Source organism: Astatotilapia calliptera, chromosome 18 (assembly GCF_964374335.1).
Source record: "Astatotilapia calliptera chromosome 18, fAstCal68.1, whole genome shotgun sequence".
Classification (NCBI taxonomy): domain Eukaryota; kingdom Metazoa; phylum Chordata; class Actinopteri; order Cichliformes; family Cichlidae; genus Astatotilapia; species Astatotilapia calliptera.
In genome coordinates, this window is record NC_137439.1 from 26073993 (window position 1) to 26094142 (window position 20150).

The 20150-nt window shown below is 39.9% G+C and overlaps 2 protein-coding genes across 3 annotated transcripts; both read right to left on the bottom strand.

The window, feature by feature from the left end:
• Window positions 1-354: 354 nt before the first annotated feature.
• Window positions 355-1913, bottom strand: rgs1 (regulator of G protein signaling 1). Of its 2 annotated transcripts, XM_026149839.2 has the most exons (5): window positions 1803-1899; window positions 1585-1668; window positions 1419-1498; window positions 1166-1332; window positions 355-940 (listed from the first exon to the last, which is right to left on the bottom strand). In XM_026149839.2, exons 1-5 carry the CDS (start codon window positions 1811-1813, stop codon window positions 764-766), a joined length of 519 nt encoding a protein of 172 aa, XP_026005624.2. In that variant the 5' UTR covers window positions 1814-1899; the 3' UTR covers window positions 355-763. The 2 variants fall into 2 exon arrangements, with proteins under 2 accessions (XP_026005624.2, XP_026005625.1); XM_026149840.2 differs by lacking the exon at window positions 1585-1668 and having other exon boundaries at window positions 1803-1913.
• Window positions 1914-10530: 8617 nt separating this feature from the next.
• On the bottom strand, window positions 10531-13973 carry rgs18 (regulator of G protein signaling 18). Its single transcript, XM_026149825.2, has 5 exons — window positions 13767-13973; window positions 13171-13275; window positions 12892-12953; window positions 12221-12387; window positions 10531-10885 (listed from the first exon to the last, which is right to left on the bottom strand). The coding sequence occupies exons 1-5, from the start codon at window positions 13886-13888 to the stop codon at window positions 10631-10633; spliced, it is 711 nt and encodes a 236-aa protein (XP_026005610.1). The 5' UTR covers window positions 13889-13973; the 3' UTR covers window positions 10531-10630.
• Between the last annotated feature and the right edge of the window lie 6177 nt (window positions 13974-20150).

Sequence of the window (20150 nt, forward strand, 5' to 3'; positions counted from 1 at the left end):
GTGCACACCCACAAGCCCGCGTCTGATGAGGCAAATGTAGATTCAGACTCCTGATTCATGCAGTTCCTCTTCACGTAAACGCTCTGACTTCTTAAAACTGCCGAGCAGATGACACACAAACTTTAGTGGAAGTCTCAAGTATTTCATTGTCCCCAGGCTGTGCTTCTTGTTTAATGAAGGATGTAAAGAACTCTGTTGCCATCTGCTGTTTGTGTGACAAATGACCACATTACAGTAACCCAGGTGATTTGCATTGCATACAAAAAGACCACACCCGGATGTCAGGTTTTGTTTTTTGATATTTCAAGAAGTGCATGCAAAGCAGACAAGAAAACGTTCCATAGAACACAAAACTGAGGCAGAAATGTAACAATATTTATTCGCATAAGAAAGTGGAAGTTCTCAGAGCGTAAGACAGTTTATATTTGCACGAAGTGTTATATAAAGCGTTGATAATACTTTACAATAAAGGAATTATCTTCATTATTAACTGTATGTGGGAGGGGAGAAAACAAAAGAAAAGACTTATAGGCACTTTTTTTTTTACTTAATTAAGGGATAAAGTATAATACAAGCTGTAAATTCAACTTAAGCTACTAAATCACACAGACTAAGAAAACCCCCCACCTCCACTAGACTAAGGATCTGGATTGTATAGGATAAACCTGTTATCCACGCTGAAATCAAAGAGTGCTACAGCAGATCAGAATTGAGCTGAAGACATCATGAGCCTCGGCCTGAGAGGCCGTAATTTTTAATACAGTCACCTTGAATCGTTTCTCCTCAGGAGTCCCTGATAGATGTCAGATTTTAGGAACCGCGGGTAGCAATCCCTGGCCAACAGACTGTAAATGTGCTTCTGAGCTGTATCAAACGAAGTCAGGGTCGGCTTGGAGATGTTATTTGTAATGCTTTCTCTTGTACTGCAGTCTATGTTGATCTGGAATCAAGCAATGTCATACAAAAACTACATTACAGCTGTTCCTTCCATCATCACCTGCTGTCTGTCTGCACAGAAATCTGCTTACATTTCTGCAATTTTACCACCATGAAATGCACAGTTTTATTGCAGATGCTATGCGACTATAGATCTACTAACTGCTAAAAAATTAATATGAAAATTTAATTCCAGCAAAATCCTGTTTTATATGCTCAGATTATTTACCTGTCTTGGTGCTTCTGTTTGGACAAACTCAGAGTAGATCCGGTTGGCGGAGGAGATCATCTCTGGGACTGTCTTAATCTTTTTGTACTCCTCGCAGTCGAGCCAAAACAGTATATTCTCCTCGCTGTACTCTGACTTCAGGAACTCCCGGAAAGCTATCTGCCCGGCTAAAAGTCACAGACCAGAGTAAGCGAGTGGAAACCATGCACATGCAAGCAAATATATATCATACAGAATCAGAAGAGACTCTCACCTTTACAGCTGAGGACTTTGTCCACAGACTCACTCCAAGTCTCAACATCCCCAAGTGGATCCGTGGGAAAGCAACAGAATCTACCCTTGAAAAGAGCATTAAGATCTATCACTAGCCCAAATGTCTGTGACCCCCCACATTACAACACCCCGCCTGCAAACCGTACCTGCAAAGGGTCTTTTTAAGACATCTCAAAGATTTGTTAAATGCATCAAGCACCTGAGAGCAACCTCTTATCAATACAAGACCCCTTCAGAAATAGACACAGTCCAAAGTTAGACTTGCAGTGAATGGAAAGCCTTTTGGCATTTTCCACATGGCTGCTGTAAGTTGTTTCCTGCTGAAAATGGTAAAGGCCGAATAATCAAATATGCAGTAACTCACTTTATCGCCATCTCCTCGTCCTCTACAAAGGGAGACAGAGATAAGATCCTGCCAGACTGAAGATGGGGTTGTGATTGTTTGGAAATGAGAGAGTCGAGTGAGTGAACAAATCTAAATGACCCACGCCCAGCACGAGTGGAATATATGGAAATCTGTATGCAAAGTGTTATTGTTGGGAGAGACAGGGCATCCGTCCATGTCTGCGGTACCTTGAGGAAGAGAGAGCTTGACTGTGATTTCAATTCTACTAACTGTTGACCAACATTAACCTAGACATGGGAGATACTTGCATCACACCAAGGCTGAATAAATAAATAATTCCAGCACATGAATTTCTTACAGTCATTTATTTGCTGCTTAGTAAGAACTGCAATCAAGTTGTTTTTCTTTTCTTTTCTTTTCTTTACAAAAAAAAACAAAAAAACAAAAATGAGCCTAATTAAGAATATAGGATACAGGGCCTGCTGTGGCAAAGCACAACATGCGAGATTTAGAATATGATTTAACTAAACTAATGATCGGTGATCAGGAAGCTCTGGAAGATCCTGGCCATATGCAAATATCCATAAACAAATCTGCTGTTAAGGAGAAGCCTCGTCATCCTCCCATTTGCATATTAGCAGTGTTATGTGACAATAGCACAAGTCAGCTCTGATTTATTGGTATGCCTTCAAGTGTTGTGATAGAAATGTTTTATGTTCTTAGATTAGTCTACCGCAAGAGCCAATCTGTGCTGACAGAAAATTAAAGTCTCAATCTAAATGCTAATGCTAGCCTGGAATGCCAACAGTGGGAACGCTAACATGCTGGTGTTGGGCAGATGCTGTGTAACCATTACTATATTGTGTTGTGCAAAAGTCTTGAGCTACCCCTCATTTCTTCATATTATGCTTCCAAGAAGCCAGAGTCCCGCGTGATTTTCCCAATGCAGTCCGAGAAATACATTTCCAGGCTTTATGATGGGCCTTTTAAATTTTTCTTTGGATATTTCAATTCACTCCTTTTACCTGATAATTTTCAGAGGATTTTTTTCATTGCTTGTTTGTTTTTTGTTTTTTTTTTTACAGTACATAACACTGACTTATGAATCATTCAACCATGAAAGAGGTACTTAACATATTACATAACATAACTTATCATATTTAGCAAAGAGCCAAAATACACAGTTTGTTTTCATTACTTTCTGTGAAAAAATGCCAAAGATAACACAGTTTACAGCAATAAAATAGTATTTTTGCAATAAAAAAATGATTCCCAAAGAGCTATTAACCAAAAAGTGGCCTATCTGAGCATGGTGTGCAGTGTTTACTTAAAAATCTGAGGAAAATGGACAAGTAGAGGACAAAAGAAGAGGTGGCAGATGAAAAGTATCTGAGAGCTGTGTCCTTAAGAAATAGGAAAACAATCCAATAAAGACCTGACAAAGGACCCAAGAGAGTCATCTGGCCTTTCAGTTGATTCATTTGCTGTTCACTGAAACCTCATCAGAAAGGTCTAAGTGTAAGGGTGGCTGTCAAGAAGCCATTTTTAACGATCACACAAGACCTGCACTGAAAATTTAGTGGTAAATCCAAAACTGAAAATTTTGGTTAAACTGTCATCATTGGTGACAGAGGAGGTCAGGAGAGAGATACAATGGTGGTAAATGGCCTGTATTTGTATAGCGCTTTACTAGTCCCTAAAGACCCCAAAGCGCTTTACACATCCAGTCATCCACCCACTCACACACACATTCACACACAGGTGACAGCAAGCTACATTGTAGCCACAGCCACCCTGGGGCGCACTGACAGAGGCGAGGCTGCTGGACACTGGCGCCGCCGGGCCCTCTGACCACCACCAGTAGGCAACGGGTAAAGTGTCTTGCCCAAGGACACAACGACCGAGACTGTCCGAGCTGGGGCTCGAACTGGCAACCTTCTGATTACAAGGCAAACTCCCAACTCTTGGGGATGTCTACAGCCATCTGTAAAATGTGGCAGAGGTTGTCTCATGGTTTAGGGCTGCATTTTAGCCAGGAGTGCTGGAGAGCTTGTCAAAATTGAAATTATTAACACAAAAATAGCATCTGGAAAGCAACTGATTGAAAAGCTTCATTTGTCAGCATGACAATGACATGACAAACACAGTATATGCAGAAAAAGCATAACAGGATAGAAAAACAGTGGAACACTAACAGTCATGGATTTGCCTCCCCAGAGCCCGAACCTCAATATTATTGAAGCAATGTGGGATCACATTAACAGGGAAGAATACAAAAGACAGTGTTAAGGTTCAAATATTGAGGAAGGAGAGTACAAACAACCATTGGTCCAGAAGATCTTGGTCAAACAATTGATTTTAATGAATACACGCGTGGGAAGACCACTCTGTACGCAGACAGGAATTAATCTTCGACTTAATCAAAGCATACACAGATTTTTATAGCATCAGGGTTTGAATTAATGACGCCCCTTCATACGTCACCGACAGAATATATACATACGTCAAATCAAAACCACAATGACTTTTAACACGGTTTAAAAGAACGTTGTCTTCTATCTCATCTGGAACACGAGCCCCACATCCTGCCAACATCCAAAGAAGAGGCTGTGTTGAAGAATAAAGACGGCTATACAAAATATTGACTTACACACTGCAAACAGTGTCGTATTTTAGACACATTTTTGGGGGGATGTAGCTAATTTGGTCAACCGTGTGTGCAAGTTTGCATTGACGTTTCTAGCTCTAAAACTTGGAGAAGTCTTAAAAAACAACCAATTAACAAATCGGGTGCAAACAATTCTATTTAGTTTTTCACCCTCACACATTAACAGTGTGATAAACTACCCCAAGAGGTTTGTTTTCACATTAGGTCCATTACATACTTTTCGTCTTTCACAAATAGAATGTTTAAGCTTTTCATTTAATATCTACTTTGTTGTTTGAGGGAGAATGTTTTTCATATTTTACATTTCCATGATGCATCTCACTTAATGTAAATAATAGCATTTGGCAGCTGTATGAATGTATTTTGCTGTGTGTTCAAACCCATCAACCCCAGGGCGGTCATTCTCACTTTCTAATGCATCAAAGAACAGCATGACGGACCAGGAGCTATATATGGAGGAGTCCTCTTCTCATTTGACTTTGTTGCTTGCATACAAGTCATACATATAGATGTCATCATAAGTATTTCTAGAATGCTTTAGCCTGCTGACCTTGTTGACCACTGGCTCAAATGTGATGGGCCGAAACAAACCAAGAATGTAAATGACAAGGTGATCACACAGGTGATGGAAAACACCCAGGCTGCCCTTATTTGCATGTGTGTAGACACACCAGGTTGAGGAATTTGTTTTTCAAAAGAGCCCATGGCCTGAAAGACGTGTGGACTATACTGAGGTGTGCTCTCATTGCGCATTCACTGCATCCAGGATGTTTTTTCTAGTTCTGAAAAGTTAAGAGAATCCAAGAATAAAAGGGCTCAACGCAAGCCTAAAAAGGCTCTTTTAGTAAAAGAGAACGCATTTGTTACAATATGCTAAAAAAACACCCTCTTGTGTTGATGAGATTTTTTAAAAAGTTGGCCACTTGTGCTGAAAAGCCATTTCAATTGCCGTGAGCTACAGTGATTTAGTTACTGATAAATAATTACCAGACACAGAAAGGATAAAAAAAAAAAAAAGGTCCAAAATGCGGCCAGAAATAACGCTGTGGAGAAGTTACAAAGAACAATTCCTTTGTTGAAATTGTATTTTATTAATTAAGTCAAAAAGCAAAATGTGAGATGTTTTAAAACTCCTTACATGCTGCAAAGAAAACATATCAAAGAAGGAAGGAGCGAAGCAAGGAAACAGTTAAAAAAAAGGCTGACGTATTACATTGCAGTATTTACATGTAACTAAGGAAGTAAGTAAATTATATTCATTGAGCATTTTCCAAGACATAAATCACAAAATGCTGTATGTCAGAAAAAAAACACCAGGACATCAAAAGGAAAAAAAAAAAACAACTGAAATAAGACAGAAACAAAGTAAAAAGCTACAAAAATGCTGGTTTAACAAGACAAGTTTTCACATTCACGAGTCCTTAGAGCTGCGAAGACTTCATTACTTTAGCTTTTAGTCTGGATTTTGAGATGATAACAAGCACAGGCTGCAAGACCCTAACCCTGTGAAGCAGGCAGGTGATTACCATACAGAGCCCCGAAGGTGAAAACCAGGATTTTAAATTGGAATATTCATATGTTATAAGTATGGACCACACAAAAATTGCAATTATATTTAACAAAACAAATCTTTTTTCAAAACAGAGATACAGATACTAGAACAGATGGAGGAAAACATGCAAACTGAAGCAATGGGACGAAGAGTTAGATTGGTACCATCCTTTAGGAAAACAGGTACATTTCATCCTGAGCCAGTGGAACTGTGGACTATTCATTTCTGCAGTAAAACTCTTTGAGAAATGGTATCCATTAAAACATGAAAAGTCTTTTTAAATTGAAGTTTATATTTGAAAAGGAAAATGCAGTGGTGCAATAGAGAAGTTCTCTGTCTAATTTTTACATAAATAACTTAATAAAATAAAGACATTTTTCCACTCCGTGTTAGAATATAACCATAATCACTAAAATATCATAAAACAAAACATAATAAAATCTAAATCCAAAGTTATAAATCTAATATATCACCATGTAAATACAAAGGTGCTGTTTGACAGCAGCATTAACCCAGAGGATAGATGACTGAATAAAAGGCATCGACGGGAAAGAAATTCAATGTGCCCTATGTTATTGTTAAGATATTAATAGGTACTAATGGGTAGTTCATCAATAATGCAATACTGACTAGCTCACCAGCTCGCCGTTTTATTAAGCACACCTATTCAGCTGCTCGTTAACATAGACTTAAAAGGTGATGCTAGGCTGGTGTGAATGCTTCGGGAACTGTTAATTTACTGAGATTTTCCTACTTAACCATCTCTAGGGTTTATAGAAAATGAGAAAATAGCCAGTGTGGAGTAGTTCTTTCTGTGAAAATGACTTGCTGATGTCAGATGTCAGAGGAGAATGACCAGACTGCTTCGAGCTGATAGAAAGGCAACATTAATCCCAGTGACCACTGGCTACAATGAAGATATGCAGAAGAGCAGATGGACTACAGCAGCAAAAGACCGCAACAGGTACCACTGCTGTCAACTAAGAACAGGAAACAGAGGCTATAGTTTGGATAGATGGACAACAGGAGACTGGAAAACTGTTGCTGGTCCAGTGAGTCTTTCATTCAGATGGTAGGATCAGAATTTAACATAAATTACATGAGAGCATGGATCCATCCTGCTTTGTATCAGCGGTTGAGGGTGATGAAGGAGATCTTAGCACACTCTGGGTCCCTTAGTACCATCTGAGCATCTTTTAAACATCACAGAGTACCATTGCTGACCACATCCATCACCTTGTTGAATCTCCGTCACAAAGAAGTAAGCCAGTTCCAAAAGCAAAAGGGGGCCTGACCCACCAGTAGTAATGTGTACCTAATAAATTGGCCTAGAATGTATGCAGCGTCTCACTACTCCCACAGCAAGTAGAGATGCAGTTTTTTCACCATACACATGGGGGCACTCTAGTTGTCCTATCTTTACATTTGTGTCAACCATCCTGTATAATTACTGACGGCTCTGATTCAGCCTGTCTCCCTTTGTTGTGCGCTCCGCTTGCTTTATTCATTTGAACTCGAACGGGGGGTTTGTCTGTTCTCCTCAAGACTGTGGGGTAGAGATTGGTGCAGAGCGAAGATGCGATCAGCACTTGATTTAAATTAGATTTCGAACTCTTGAAGGTGATGACTTTTGACTTACATGATATTAAAAGACAGCAGCAGGCTTTCTGCCTTTCTTTCTTGCTCATGTACCTTCAAATGTAACTGTTCTATAAACAACAGTAAAAATCTTGACAGAGCATCGACTTGTCCTTGGTGAAACATGTTATGTATTTTTCTTTTATTAATTGTTAAATGTTACATTCCCACTTATACGTACAGTTGCTACTTATTTCAGCCTGCTCCTATAGATCTTATGCAACTGACATGTTTTTTGACAACGTGTGTTTCAATGTTTCATTTTGCCTTCAATCTGACATTATTCCTAAAAACGATTTAGGCTACTTCCTCCAGAAACCTGCCCCCAGTCCACTGATAAACATGGAGCCACTTTAAGAATCAGCAGTGCTGATTTTTCCCAGCATAAATGGGTGCCTCGCTGCTTCTGTTACTTCAGTGGAGGTTTAATACAAAATACAAACTCTCACCTCAAGATTTTTAAACTCGACATGGCCCTCTGTTTGCAGTGAAATATACTGAAGTGTGTCAATATCTTTGCAGGTCAACCACATCAAGTGCAAATGGATTTCTAACGGGGGAAGATTTCGCAACTCAATATGTGAGCCTGGGTGTCAGCAAATCTCTTGCTAAATTTGAGCCACACAGGCTCCGGAGACGGGACAAACTTGTTCTCAAAAAGGAGACAAGAGCCCGGCAGGTACATAAACTGCTGACGCTCTTCGGTCTACATTGAGTAATCTTTTAAAACAAAAACATACTGGAGAAAGTGTCTGTAAAATCCACTGTTAGCCACCTTATAACACATCTTTTTCATTTTAAACTCCTCTTAGACTGGTATTCATTGTGTTTTACAAGCCTCATATCTCCAGGCAAACTGCTTTCTTACTCTTTTGTTTCCCTTCAGCAGTTCCACAATACATCTTTAACTTGTGGGTGACTTTAGAGGCTTTTTAGCATAGACAGAGCTTCGAATTTAAATGCCAATGGGGAAAGAAACACGGAATCTGCCAGCAAAGTCTTAGCGGGCAACTAATCTTATGCTGTGATGTATTTGGGAGGGCAGCAGAGCTACTACCTTTGTTAAAAGACCATTACAATAAATCCCACACCCCACACTCCTTCTTTGACTATTGGTATGAGAAGACAGCAGGAACTGCAGTGTATGCATGCTGCTGCTGCTGCCATCTAGATGGATGCATAATTAATGGGAAATGTGAGGTATTCTGCACAGGTTTTATAGAGTGACAGGTACTTGGGCTGAGATTGACTTTATCCCTTTAAAGCATTCTTGAATCCTTGACATCTGTGTTAATGAGCTAAACCAGCACTATGTGTGTATGTACCGCTTTAAGTACTTAGATGTAGTCTGTCTGCATGCATATTCAAGAGTTCAGGGGCAACAATTCTGAATTAATACACATTTGTCTTTACAAGAAGTATAGCTTGTGCATACATATACAGTAACATGAATAATTTCGTGCTAGAGTGGTGGGACCTGATACGGACTATTAATTTTTCAGTGATTTGGAATAGGGAGCTACACAAGATCACAATTTCCCCCACTAGTGTAATATGCACACGCTACAGCTCGATTTTTCACATTTAGATGCGGTCATTCAGAGTAATTAATGCCACTGAAGGCCTCATTAAAAGTGCTTTATAAGAAAGTGTTTATTTGAGTTACTCCACATCATTTACAGCAAGTCAACACGTATGATGACATATGAATAATACATAAATTATTAGGTGGTAGCAAACGGAAAAAAAGGCAATCATAATTTATAATATTAGTATTCAAATAGCACAGATACATTTTCTTGGTGTGAAAAAAATGAGTCTTTGATTAACAGCAGAAATAAGAGATCTGTAAAAAAACAAAAGGTTTCTGTACTTTTACAGCAGGCTGTCACTGCAAGTTAGTATTGAGACAGGTGGGCAGTGCGATAGAAGGATAAATTCATGAATTCCTTTTAATGAGACACATTCAAATTGGCTCGTATGCTGCATTGACTGCATTAATGGTGTTTTAAGGTGCTGTTGTTGGATCGGAAAACAAACCAAATGAAGTATACCCAGTCTGAAGTCACGAGGGCTGCCTCAGTGTGGCTGCCTGTACGGCTGGCTGGATACTGTCAGTGGGGAGGAGGCGTCTCATCTGAGATTCTGTCTCCAGCTAGCTATCACATTGTCATTCAAGTTTTGTGAGATTTAAAAAAAATATATCTAAAAATCATCAATAAAGATTGAATCCACAAGTAAAGCGCCTCTGAGGAAAAGAATGGATAATAGATCAATCCACAGATGCTGCGGAGTAACCTGGTTTCATACAATGGCCACTGAGAATATTCAATTCTGATTGACCAGGGGGCGTCCATTATTTTCAGATAACCACATGGCTGTGACGTAACCTTTGAGATTATTCTTGTAGCTGAAGGTTAATCCTGTGAACTCTCCTATCTGCATGACATAAAGCTACCGCCCGCAGCCCGTTAGCGTATCCCATCACAAAGACTCAGAATGAAGTGAAACTTCTTTAAATACTATCGTTTTTTCTCTCCACAGAATGAACTGTTAACATATAAAGCTTAAAGCTTTCAAAATTAGCTTTAGAGGAACTGCGCTTGAATTTTGTGACTCTGAAACAGAGCTTCTGTGCCTATAATCTCCTGTTAACGGCCTTTATGCTAAGCTAAACTAGCCAGCTTCTAGCTGTAGCCACGCATTTACCGCACACGCGTTTAAGATTTGTAGCAGTCTGTGCATTCAAGAAAGCAAACAAATGTACTTCCCAAAATGTTATTTAGATTACTATTGCTGGCATGCTGTCACAGTGCTGTGCATGTGGAGTAATCCACTGTGGCAACGGTGGTTATAAAAAAATAATGCACTCTGCAGAAGCAAACCTGTGGAAAATAATAAACTTCCGCACCACACTTTATATTTCAGCAGTTGTGCTGCAATATAATAATTAATCCATCGCACAGAGTGAGCTACTGCTCCTCCAAGCTACCAGGCTGAGGGTTCGGTCGTGGCCTCCCCTCTGTCGTTGAATACACAGGAGCGTGACCTTCTGCGAAACATGGTGGCTCCGGGCCCTTTCCTCCTGGTGAGTCGCAGATAAATGTCAGATTGCAGGAACCTGGGGTAGGAGTCCTTTTTCATCAGGCTGTAGACTTTTATCTGAGCTGCTTCAAAACAGCTCTTTGTGGGCTTTGCCATGTTGTTCTGGATGGCCGTCTTGGTGTGATAGTCAATGTTGATCTGAATGAAAAATAGGGACACATGTTAACTCTACACTTGCCCACGTACATTTCAACCCGAGTTTGGGATTTTTGCGTAGGTTTGCAGCAGGGGCAGACAGTGGGTTAGACAAAGGCCTGAGTAGATATGCAAGTTACTGATAAGAGAGGGGAAACCCCGAAACCCGCAGTGAGCGCTGCGTGGAGTCGTTTACAACAATGGAGAAACTCCACATCTCGATGTTTCAGAAGGTTACACACACACGCGACACCAAATAAAAGTCAATTTCAGAATGTCAAGATGCTCTTCTTAAGAGAAAATAATTCTGCTGTGCCTGCTTTAGAGGATCTTTTAAAAAAGGTTAAGAATGTCAAACCTCACCTTGACATTAATGGATCGCTTTCCAAAGCCAAAATGTGAGTTACTCATAACTGCGCTCAGAGCGTGAGTTTTCTTTCCCCGTGCGTGTTTTTGTTGACACTATATTTCAACTCTAGATAATCTGAGTTTAAACAGTCACTGACACACATCAGTTTCTTAGATATCATCACAGATAGAGGTTAATTTTCTGCCTCCTACTCTCGTGACTGGCTTTTTAATGTTTAATTACTGGCGGCAAAACCATATTTATGCCCTTTATAGACTGAAATATTCTTAAGATACTTTCCTTTGAAAAACTACCAGCAGCTTTCAAAATAAATATGCATGCGTGTGAAACTACGCTATCGTCTACCATCAGTATTGAAGGTTGCATTCATTTACATTTGTTTCTCCCTTCAAATCGCTCGAGCTGTGTACTTGTGTGCAATAATGCCACTGCAGCGCTGCTCTGAAAACCCTCTTTCAGATTTACATATGCACTCATCTTAGACTGAAAGTGTGTGGGAGATGCTCTCTCCACTCTTGCAGAGGAATGTGAAAACCTCAAACCAGACGCAGAACTCTTTAACGGTCAAATATGCTATGGGCCCTGAAAGCATATCAGATGGTGGTCGCATCATCTTTGCAAAGTGAGTGGAAACCTTTTAAACCACAACTGTCTCGCACAGAAATAACTCAACCTGCTTTGCAGCCGTGTAAGCGCTAAACACATGACCTCGACGAGCTGCTGCTCCTAATGATTGTTCGCAAAGGTCAAGTTGCTGCGGGCTCCTGTCTACACAGCACTTTAGAATTCGCCTACTGTTATTTTTTTATTACGATAATATAAATATTTCAAGTTGTCAACAGCCCTCACTGACAAATAAGCCAAGAAAAACGGTAAACTGCACTCCAGGGGGGGTTAAGCTTTTGAAGCCCAGCTTAGCAACACAACATCCATGCCGTTTGTGATGTAAAAAAAGGCATATGTCATACCTCTTTAGGGGCATCGGATTCAATAAAAATTGTATAAATATATTTGGCTTTGGACAGCAGCTTTGTCTCAGAATCAGTGGTCTTGTATTCTTCACAGGCCAACCAGAACTCAATGTTTTCTTCACTGAACTCTGTCCTGAGGAACTGAGAGAAGGTTTCCACCCCATCTGATGTAAAGAAACAGAAACAGAGAAACAGAGAAACACTGTTAGTCACGCTCCTGTAACTACAGCTGTTTAAGGACATGTAGCTTCCACATTTCAGTGTGTTGTGGAAACCTGCCAAAACTTCATAATCTATGAGTCTCAGCTCTATAGTCAGTTTAACTATCCCGAAACAGCTTAACCATAATATGTGTGAGTGTGCTCAAAAGTGTGGATGTTATTACATGGATCTGTTAACCGTGCCAAAACGACAGCAGGTCACAGTGTTTCTGTGCGGCATCTGTGACGAGGGGAGGAAGTTGCACAGTTTCTGTATTACTATCTGTGTTAACAAACATTAAAAGATGTAGTGAAACTCTCACAGCACTCCCCATTAACTATTTAGCGCTTCGAACACTGTGTTACAGTTTACAATTCAAATGAAGCAAAGCGTTTGACAGCACAAGAAACGGTTTTAGACGGCAATTCGACACAACATTTTTGAAAAGTTTCATGCATTAATCTGACCTGAGTGCTTTAGTAGTTCTTCAAAGGAGTCGCTCCATTGCAAAGCTGCCTCCGTTGAGATGCTGTGAAACAAATCAGAGATGCGGTCAGCTCTCCTCTAATGATGCAGCAAAAAAAAAAAATGTCTTGGATTCTCACAGAGACGTACTAGATGTCATGTATCTGTGAGTGTGTAATGAGTCATGGAGGGTACAGAAATCTGAGGTTAAAAAGGGATAACGCTTGTGCAAAATACCACGGCCTGCATGAGAAGTTAATGGATTTTTTTTTCTTTCTCACTTGCTGGGTGTCGTAGCTGTCTTTTTACTGGGACTGACGTTTTCGTGAGAGCCTGACTTGGTGAGAAAAAGGCTAAGCCGACTCTTCCTCTCTTTGTCTTTCTGCCTGCAAACAAGGGAGAACAAATATAAAAGACCAGAAGGTGCACTTACAATTGCAGCAAACTTTTCTCCTTAAAGGCACACTTTCTGAAGTGGCTTTCATGGCACAATATGAATTGCACAACAGCTCTGCAGCATAGTACAGATTGCAAGTTCAGTCACATAAGCTGACGTGTTTTTTAAGAAAAGCGTGGAGACCCTTATGAGGGAAGACGGCAGCTTTTAAGTTCAACAGCCTTATATGGTGTCAGCTATAGCAGCTTTGAGCAGCACAGAAAAGGCAAATCTACAAGGTACGGAGACATGTCGTGAATATTACAGATTAAAATATTTCTTCTTTGTACAAAAACGCTTGCTGAATCTATTTCTGGTTGATTAAAGTTGTACTGCTCCAATTTCTTGTAATAGCTGTTAGAAATTGCTAAAGCCCCCTGAAAATATTCAACTTCAGAAAACAGGTAAACATTTAAAAATGACGGAAAATCACACACCAACCTGCTACTGTCGTCCTTCATCTTTGGTGTCTGTAAGCCTACTGGACCAAACATTTTGAAATATGCTTCCTCCTTTGGGGGCATGTAGCTGAATTGAGGAAATAGAAGAAGAAGCGTCTCCATGCTGTCTGTGGCGTGCAAAGCAGCAGGCCACAAATAACTCTCTGAAAAATGTTTAACCCATCACTCGTTGAACCACCTCGTCTTTTATAAACGGCGCTCGCGTTTCATTTCCCATGCTCGCTCTACTTCCTGTAACGGTATAACAGCTTACTGCCATCAGCTTGATCTGTGATATAGAAAACCCCTCTGGGTTCAACATCCTGCTGTAACTATTTACTAGGAAACTTGAAAAAGACACCTGTGATTATGTTCATTACGTTCACTTGTATCATTCATTAGTTCTGTTTGTTTTGACTTGAGGTGATATTTTTGTCTTGATTTTTTGTAACAATCGTTTTCACACTGTGACGTGTTGCACTTAAGCAATTTGGACCCAATATTTAAGAAAAACTCTGATGTTGTCCGAATATCAATATCAATTTGAATATCTGTGTTTATACTGTCTTGTGTTTGATTACGTGTTCGACATTGCATGAATAATATCAACCTTGAACACATAGAAAACGTTTAAGAGTGTGAATTATAAAAGAGGTCACTTGTTCTGTGATTCCACTTGTACCGCCAGCAAGGCCAGACACTGCAGTGCTGGAAAGAATACAATGTAATGAATAATAAAATGCGTCTGCGCTGAGGCTGACCTTAGCTCGTTCCCGAACATGAGAGCCTTAAAGAAGGAGGACGAATTCATTGTGACACAGTAGAGAGCAACAGGGAATAGATGTGTTCTAGATGGAGATGGAGACAAGTGCAACGTCTGTGCTGGAGAGAGTGTGAAGCTGCCTTTCAGCATAGCAGCAGAGGATGTGTTTCTTTAGTTTGAACAGAAGTTGAAAGGAAAGAACAAGGTCCTAATTAAACGTAATTGGAAAATGAACAAGCCTTCTGAAGTTGTCAGTCAATAACAGGTTCAGAGCTGATAAATCCTCTAACCTTATCTCCCACCCATCGTGGGCCCCTCTAAGTAGCTGTCTGAGGGTCTAAACTGCAGCTACTTGATCGGCAAGGCTGTACAAAGATATCAAAGCGCTTCCAGCTTCCAAATGTCAATTACAGCTGACAGTTAGCGGGAACTGTGGACCCCAGACAAGTTCTGATAGACCACAAAATTTGCAGATGTAAACTGCACATCTGTCGAGCAGAAAAATAGACTCAGCTCCTCCTGCACAAGTGATGCGATAAATCTTCTCAAGAGCCTCTACAACCCAGAATTTACTGATACCACCGGCAACAGTGACACCCCAAAGTCATGACTACTCACTACACATCAGTCACAGGGGCCGGCCGTGATCATGCTTTTGGCTTTGTTTTCCTTCTGGTGTGATGAAAATCACATGTCTGTGATGACTTTGTCAGCATTTCGCAGAAACCACAGCAGCAAATTGGCAAAAGTGGCATTGTTTACATCCTGTTGATCTCCCCCATATTCTGTGTTCAGCCTTTCTGCTAGCAGCTCTGTGGTGGGTGCAAACCCCCTAACATGTTTCAGCATTGGTGGTGTAGGTTGACCAAAGCGGTAGCCAAATTTCAGTCGCTAGCCACCGGTTAGCTCTGCCCCTGCATAAAGTTGCAATAAAGGCACATTCAACCTTGATACTTGGTTTGTAGTTAAGGTTTAACTATCCAGCCTAGAAAGAAATCAAAGGAACGCAATGGTAAACACAGTCTATTTGTAAAACCCTTGAAACTTGCACCAAGCTATATCAAAACCTTTTTCTATTCTCACATTAAAAAAACAACAACCCCAAAACAACTAAAACAACAACAGAATAAAAAGACACAATTTCTGGAAATGCATATGAGTCCTATAAATAGAACCTGCAGCATCCTTTCTCTTCAGGTAACAGCAGCCTGCACAATCACTGAAACCAAATTAAATAGCTGTCATTTAGCTTCTCTGTATGCATTTGCCTCTTGTCAACATACCAGATGAGAGAACCAACAAAATCAATACACACACTGAGCCAAGAAGATTCTGTTGCCAGCTGGAGACAAAAGATTAGAACTGTTTCATTTGATCATTTTGAAATAATATTCCTATTTACAGTTGTAATTATGTAACTGGTTCACCGGAGTATTGTAGCAGTTATTTCATGCAGTGATCTGTTAATAAACAGGGGGAAGACTGCGCTTCTGTATTTCTTGTCAGAGAAGAAGTGTTTAAAGTATCACCGAACTAAACAAATAACATTATCGGCTCACAGCGGCGAAACTGATATGAAACCACGTGATGTCTGGTTGAGGTATATTTGGCAAAATTCATACGTACACCCAACACCGCAAGAGTCTCCCCCCACCTGTTGTTTTTGTGCTGCAGTGCAAACATACAGAGCTGTGCATGTGTGGACAATGATGATATGCAAATGGACATTTAAGAGTGCATTTTGGATGTCGCTTGGTAAAAAGGGAAGCGATTGAACCGAAACTGCAAAGTGCTGACATGGGTGAGGGGGGAAGAAGGGGTGTTGTTACTTCCTGCCTGAAAGCGCCTTTTCACGTCAAGTTCAGTCTGTACTTTGTGTCTCTACATTGGCTGAAAACAAAGCGAAGTCAGACAACAAAATGAATCAACAGACGTGTCAGAGTATAACGGACTTCAGTGAATCAGCAGGAACCCCCTTACAGACCGCAAACAAGCACAACAAACACAACAATGGTGCTAAGGCTTGAAAATTATTTTCAACATTCTCGTCATGCTCCTATTTTCATAACAATATGCCTCACTGGAATTGCTTTTATCCAAAAATAGGGCATGCAAGAATGAGGAAAAGAGACATTTGGGTGCTCATTGGAGAGGAGAGGCCAGGCCTTGATCTTTTCTACAAGGGTACAATATGTCAATCCAGGACAGATGACTGAAGACTTTCCACTTCTTTTCATCATCTACCATATAAAACATTCTGTTTAATGACATCAGTTTTGAATCATTATTCTTCTTTCCCATTTGTGATATCAGAATTGTGCTAGCCACTCATTATTTCATTAATCATTCACAAAAAGATAAGAGCCAAGTTTCATTTTATGGAATTCAAAACTCATATTTCACCAGCACAGAGCTCAACATGTCATAATCTGAAAAGCACGCACACTAGAGGTTTAAATACTTGGCCCTGAGATAAAACTGTGACAAAATGCCTCTAGCAGGTTAAAAATACTAGATTCATTTACATCAAAGGAATTTTTAGCTCCAATTGTTATTAGCTGTTAGCTAGCTAATGTTGCAAGCTACATTAGCTACACTGCTAACCACATTCCTATTTGCAGCTTAAAAAATAATTTTAAAAAAAGGAAAAAACAAAACAATAATGCAAACAAAAATGAATTCTACATTTTGAATGAGGACTTTTTTAATCGGGTGGAGAACATAAACATCGGCATAACTTTGTGCTGAACATTGGGGGGGTCAAGATCTCTGTCTAAATAAATAAATTCCTAGATGATTAAACATGCAACTATTTTGCTGGTAATACCTGAAATGAGTTAAGAGAATCTACAGCCTATTTATGCAAGATAATTCATAATTTTATTGGGTTGGGGGGTTATATTCGTTGGGTCTGATTATGGGAGGGGTAATAACCCCCCTAACCCCCCTGGAAATTATGCCCCTGAATATAAAGGAAGAGGGGTGACTGATTAGTAATTAAAAAAAGAATTTACTACATAAAAGCCAGACTAGGCACAAAAACAAGTACAAACAAGTTCTAAAATACTCTAACACTTCCCACTCTGACGTGCCATGCAGAAGAACGACTGAAACCGAGTTCCACCTGTCTGCCAGTCGTTCTTTTACCGTTCTTGTTGCACTTCACAAGGACCCGATCGCTTCTGGCTATCTGCCTGCAGTGCTTGAGTATTTTATAAAACAGACAAACAGCATGGTTTGCTCACAGGAGCTCTAAGTAATATTTGCAGCCATATATTTCTGTTGGTTTCTCTGCTCTGCTGTGTCTCCCTGCATTTTTATAGCAGGTCATTGAGTAGGTATAGATCGTTGTCTTAACTGGAGAGATATGGATCGGAAGTTAACACTAAACTTTCAAAATAAAAACATGCAAATAAAAAGTAAATAAAAATATGTAAACTATAGAATAATAAAAGTTTTCTGCACCATGTAAAACACACAGGGTAAAATACTAAAGTTACTTCCACCTTGTTGGCTGTTGGTAAATGTGCATAGACCATATAACAGATGGAGGTAGCTACTGTGATGCCACATGCTTGTTTTTGTAGTTCTGATATGAAGATGAGCGATTTTGCCATCTCTGCCTTTGTTGCAAAAAACGGTAACCGATGTGACAAGTAGAGGCCGGTCTGACTGTAAAACCGCTCAGTTATTGGCCAGTGGCTTGTGACTGAATAGGTTGTTAGCCAATGAGCGAGTGGCTAATGTCACAAATCATAAACAAAAAAGTGCCTGAGCCCATAAACTCATCAGGAAAGTGTTTACAGTGATCAAGCTAGAGAGCTGTTTTGTAGACTTCTTTATAATCCAGTCTTTTTGCTGGTCTTCAGACAGAATGCAGGTTTGAGGCCAGCTTTATTTTTCCGAAGCTATCTCAATCTTTGTAGCATCTGTAATATTGTATCCCACCGCACAGCAGCTTTCAGCCATTTCATTGTTAGCAGACAAGGAAGCACCTTTACATTAGCTATACAAAATCACTAGAGAACCATGAGTTTAATTTGCCCTCTGGTGTTGGCGGCCCTGGTTACACCAAACAGAGTAGATTTTTTGAATGAGATTATGAATGATTATGTAGAAATTTTAAGCTAAAGACATTTAGGCTGAGAACAAATGCAGCCTTGTTGATACTGAGCAATATTGAGCACCTCACAATCTGATTTATATCTGATAATAACTAAGGAAAGCGTAGTTAGTTGCATATATTTTCCTTGCCGATACCACAATCTTTCCTTGTGCTTAAACCTTTTTGTACTTCCAGATATGGAACAAAAGTGCAGAATGTGCATTATTCCACTATTAAAGCTTTTGTTCAACAATGTATTTAAATGAGACAGATTTCCCCCTTTTCCTCATAAATGAAGTCTGCTGCTACACTCACTGGCCAAATCCTCCTATAGGCATTAAGTCTACAATTCCCCTAGCAGGAAAGTCATCATCAGCTTCCCCCTTCACACAGGGAGCACCTAGATCCAGGCTTAGATCCAGTTCAATAATTGTACATATGGTACATTCACATGGTAACTTATTTTACACATCAGGTGACCCACATGTAAAGGTGGTGTTACATTTGATTACATAAAAATGAAAGAGCTTTCTTTTTCTTTTTTGTCTGTCGCTCTTACATGTTTATATAGATGAAAGGCTTAAGAAGACCATTAACACCTCACTCTAATATAACTATTAAATAACCATCTCAGTAACAGTGTCTGAAGTAAAGATAACAAGCATAATGCAAGTAGGCTTTATGATATATTAAAAAAATGCATCAGATAGGCTGTACAGATGTACCTAATAAAAACATACACGTCTTCTTTCCTATGTGGGTCACTAACGACTAAGTTAGCGGGTTCCCTTGGTTACTGTGTGGGTTAAACATGAGCCGGCCTGCAGCTGAATCTAAATTGTAAATCAGTCATTATTTGCAATTCCCCGCCACTCCCATCCAGTATGTTATTTAATACCGATTACTGAGTAATAGTCAGCCTTCTTATGGTTGGCTCCTGTGTGCGGTGTGGAACAAGAGCATTTGCCCACCACTGCAGAAAACTGAATCCAATACGCAGCTGAGGTGCTGTTCAGCTTTGCGCTTGCAGTTGTGCAGATGGCTTTGCTGCACTAATCACTCCTGCTGGGTGGCAGGGTTGCTTGTGCAGTGAATGCAGAACAAAGAGTCACAGGTTATATATATAACCTGACGGGCAAAACTGAACCTGTCTTGTCTCACGAGTTTAATTAAATTCACACAGACGTGGTCCATGCGACCCACTTGATAGTGCCTCTGGAACCAACTTGTCCAGGCCATTAGCCACTTTACAGATGGGACAATTCACATGAACATGTTAGTTTCAGTTGCTGGATCTAATAAGGCGCCTCAGGGGTCTTATTTAAATATACAGTGTCCTCCAAAGTACAGACATGTGACATATTAAAGTAAAGGTTTGAACTCTTTCCTCTTACAGTTGGGGTCAAAGGTTCAAGATTTATAAAATAATGGGCTGCACGTTCATATGTCACATTATTCAGTTAATTCACTATTACAGAATGCTGTTTATATTTTTTAGCTTTACAGCTTGTGTATGA

Excerpts from the sequence above, each read along its gene's own strand:
- rgs1 (XM_026149839.2), bottom strand. Across the intron at positions 1,499-1,584 it reads CTTAAAAAGACCCTTTGCAG|ATTCTGTTGCTTTCCCACGG; the intron begins GTACGGTTTGCA and ends TTTCAAGGGTAG. Across the intron at positions 1,333-1,418 it reads CAAAGTCCTCAGCTGTAAAG|CCGGGCAGATAGCTTTCCGG; the intron begins GTGAGAGTCTCT and ends TGTGACTTTTAG.
- rgs18 (XM_026149825.2), bottom strand. The coding sequence starts at position 13,888 with ATGGAGACGCTTCTTCTTCTATTTCCTCAATTCAGCTACATGCCCCCA. Across the intron at positions 13,276-13,766 it reads ATGAAGGACGACAGTAGCAG|GCAGAAAGACAAAGAGAGGA; the intron begins GTTGGTGTGTGA and ends CCTTGTTTGCAG. Across the intron at positions 10,886-12,220 it reads AATCCGATGCCCCTAAAGAG|ATCAACATTGACTATCACAC; the intron begins GTATGACATATG and ends TTTTTCATTCAG.